The 3,645-nt window shown below is 41.7% G+C and overlaps 1 protein-coding gene across 1 annotated transcript; it reads left to right on the forward strand.

The window, feature by feature from the left end:
* The first annotated feature begins 345 nt into the window (after positions 1 to 345).
* Positions 346 to 1,675, forward strand: hoxa13a (homeobox A13a). Its single transcript, XM_030082341.1, has 2 exons — positions 346 to 997; positions 1,428 to 1,675. The coding sequence occupies exons 1-2, from the start codon at positions 346 to 348 to the stop codon at positions 1,673 to 1,675; spliced, it is 900 nt and encodes a 299-aa protein (XP_029938201.1).
* Positions 1,676 to 3,645: the final 1,970 nt, after the last annotated feature.

A 3,645-nucleotide genomic window follows, 5' to 3' on the forward strand; every position in this document is an offset into this window, starting at 1 on the left:
CACAGCAACCTGTTTAAATACAACAAACTAATCCAACATGCACCTTACTGTTTAAAATGATAGTCTAACATCTATTTTATTTAAAGCAGAAATGACAAAAGCGAAATCTCTTGATAGGTAGGTCACCTTACTTCGCCGCATTTTTCTCCATTTAATTATCTGCTCGTGTTTACCGTCCCCTTTGCATAGGCTGGTCACGTGACCGCTTCTGGGCCAATAACAGCGCAACCTCCGCGCTCTGGAGCGCGTCAGAGTGGCTTTACTCCCTGAGAACCAGTATCTCCTTTTTTCAGTCTCAGGGCTTTTTAAAAAAGGGCCAGAAGCTTCAATGTTGGATGCCGTGCTATGACAACGTCACTGCTCCTCCGTCCGCGCTGGGTCGACCCGTCGGTGATGTTCCTCTACGACAACGGCGGCGGTTCCGATGAAGTGAGCAAGAACATGGAGGGATTTGCTGGTGGCAACTTTGCTGCGAACCAGTGCAGGAATCTGATGGCGCACCCCGCGTCCCTGGCACCGAGCTCGGCTTACTCGTCAAGCGACGTGCCCACCTCCGGCATGGGCGAGCCGGTGAAGCAGTGCAGCCCGTGCTCCGCGGCTCAGAATTCATCCAGCGCGTCCCTGCCATATGGGTACTTCGGCTATCCAAGCAGAATGTCGCATCACAGCAGCATAAAGTCCTGCGGGACGCAGCCCCCATCCGCATATGGGGAGAAATACATGGACACGTCCGCCTCGGGCGACGACTTCACCTCTCGGGCAAAGGAATTCGCTTTTTATCCAACTTACCCCTCGGGCCCGTATCAACCTGTTCCCAGCTACCTGGATGTCCCCGTGGTGCCAACTATAAGCGCGCCGTCAGAGGCTCGGCACGAGTCCCTGCTGCCCATGGAGAGCTACCAGCCGTGGACTCTCGCTCCCAACGGATGGAACGGTCAGGTTTACTGCGCCAAGGAGCAGCCTCAGCCTGGGCACATGTGGGTGTCCTCCATACCAGGTAGGCTACATCCCCCTCAACACACACTTTTTACGCGCGACTTTACGCAGCAAAAGAAATTACTGTACAAAGTGTGAGCTGCAGCAAATGGAAATGTTAAGTATGAATATTACTGAATAATATAGGAAAAAATGTTTGCTTTAAATTACAAAGCCAGTCTATGCAATGCCTTTATGTGAGTGTTTTGTAGAGAAAATACTAAAGTCGCTCGGAATTGTTTTTATGTCTACTTTTTGAAGGGTTTTGTTTTCCCCACAGTAAGCCTTGAAATATGTAATTTCTGAAGAGGGAGAGAGAATGCACCTCATAATTAAATAGCTTTTGAATTATAATCATCGGAATGGAAATTTTATTCTGAGAGTGACTTTCACACTGAACCACATGTTGAGGAGCAGCTTGTGACAGCTCGTTTTGCCTGTTTTCCCCTCAGACGCAGTGTCTCATGCCGGAGGAGACTCCGGCTCTTATCGACGTGGAAGAAAGAAGCGCGTGCCATACACCAAGGTGCAACTGAAGGAACTCGAGCGCGAGTACGCGGCTAATAAATTTATCACAAAGGACAAAAGGAGGAGGATATCTGCCCAGACTAACCTGTCTGAGAGGCAGGTCACGATATGGTTCCAAAACAGACGCGTAAAGGAGAAGAAAATTGTCAACAAACTGAAAACCATCAGCTAGTTTTTTGGTGTTTTGATTTTTTTTTTTTTTTAACTATGGACGCAATCTGTGGGAGATAAACTGCTACACGCACATCTATATACACACACCAACACTCACGCGTTTGGACACATGGATTGGGACAACCAACTCTTTCCTGACTGAACATGATTCATATGTAGGCAAATGACTTCCCGGAGCTCCTGAAATGAATTTCTGGAGCCTGTGAATGCCGAACCCCTCATTTCCTGCCAATTGTGGTTTTAATATTATTTAGGGACTGAAGTAAAGAAAAAAAAAAAGAAAAGAGAAGAGAGACAGAGGATAAAATCTATAGCAGCAGTGTGTGTGATTGCTATTGTTTTTTGGTTTTTTTTCCTTATTCTTTTGGCAAAGCTCACTCTCTAATCAGGAAAACTGACCTCGGGTGACAGAGATGTGCGCCACCGAACTACACCTTTATCTCCAGCTTTATGAGAGCGATAAATGGAAGATTCGCAAGGAAGTGACTGTGTTATGGATTTGGACCTTGGGAATGTTAAATATTAATCAGTCCCGGCTTGATTTTGAAACCTACTCACATGCTTAGCTTGTATGAAGTTTAGTGTTATCATATGAATCCGTGCTCTCATCCTTATCCAGTCCGTGGTGCAATTCTTACTATAATGCTTAGATAATCGTCCGGGATAAATGTGTTCATATAAATAGCTTTTATAATGTGTGCGCATTAATGTGGTTGTATATAAGTATAAGAGTAAATTCCGGCATGACATCCAGGCTGTGTTTGAGTCCAATATGTCGGTCTTATAAGTCTGCTCCAGTCAGATGTGGATTTGGTTGAATTTTATTCAAGTTAGTGACTGTTTTTTTAATTGTCTTTTAGTGGCCCAGTTATGTCACGTTACAAATAATGCATGATATAATCAAGTAACAGGCGACTTAACCCATTTCATCCTCTGTGCGGAGCAACTCATCCACTTTTGCGACACATTAATTTCAACTTATGCCTTAAATTTCCCTGATTTTTGTCAAATATTATACATACCATTTAGGCAGTTATTAGTGTATAGTAATTCCATTTAGAGATTCAAACACCATGATGGTGTTGTGGACTGTTGTGGCCCTCGAAAAAGTGGAAACGTCCCAGTCAGACGAGGCCTTTGAAGAAATGTAGGCCGACATCGCCATCTAGTGACTACTTTACGCAAAGTTTGCAAAGGTCAAAATAGACTTAAAGGCCCTATAATGATAATCAGAATAATAAAAGTGATAATAATGGTAATAATATAATATAATATAAGCATTAACAAAATTAGTACATAATCACAACACGTGAAACATTTTTCGTGATTGCTTGACTGAAATAATTGAAGAACGAATCGTTTTTAGGCTGTGCTGTGTCAAAATTTAAGAATACATCAATATCTTCCCCGATAACTAAAAATTATTACATTGTCTAGAATATTTCTATTATTTGTGATTTTTAATCGTTGCAGTTTTCATTCCCTGCTTTTTATATTATGCGAGCAAACACTGTTTATTTCTGTGCGTAACAAACAATTGTTGGTACATATCCACACGGTGTAGTGCAAACAGCTGAAAAGTACCGCAATAACGCTATTGATAAATGGATTTGTGAAGGCTCTCAATGATGACTTTAAATGTATATTTAATTTATGTTTTTTTTAATGATTTTACTCAAAATCCGAACGCTGTTTTCGAGAGCGTCGTTTATTTACGCATTTTTTCTCGTACACAGTACTGGAGTGACAGATCGACATTGCGAAGTGAAAATTATTCTAAACTGATAGATAAATAAAACCCACTCAACTTACATTTTTGTTAAATGGATCAGAAAACAGGGTAAGTTTATTTTATTTCAATTGACATATTTACGTATGTCGTCGTTGGACAAAACAACGTAATTCAATTGTCAAAACGTTAAATTCACACATCACGGATTATATGCATTTTTTTTATTGTTTGGAAAT

This window comes from Salarias fasciatus, chromosome 22 (assembly GCF_902148845.1).
Source record: "Salarias fasciatus chromosome 22, fSalaFa1.1, whole genome shotgun sequence".
NCBI lineage: Eukaryota > Metazoa > Chordata > Actinopteri > Blenniiformes > Blenniidae > Salarias > Salarias fasciatus.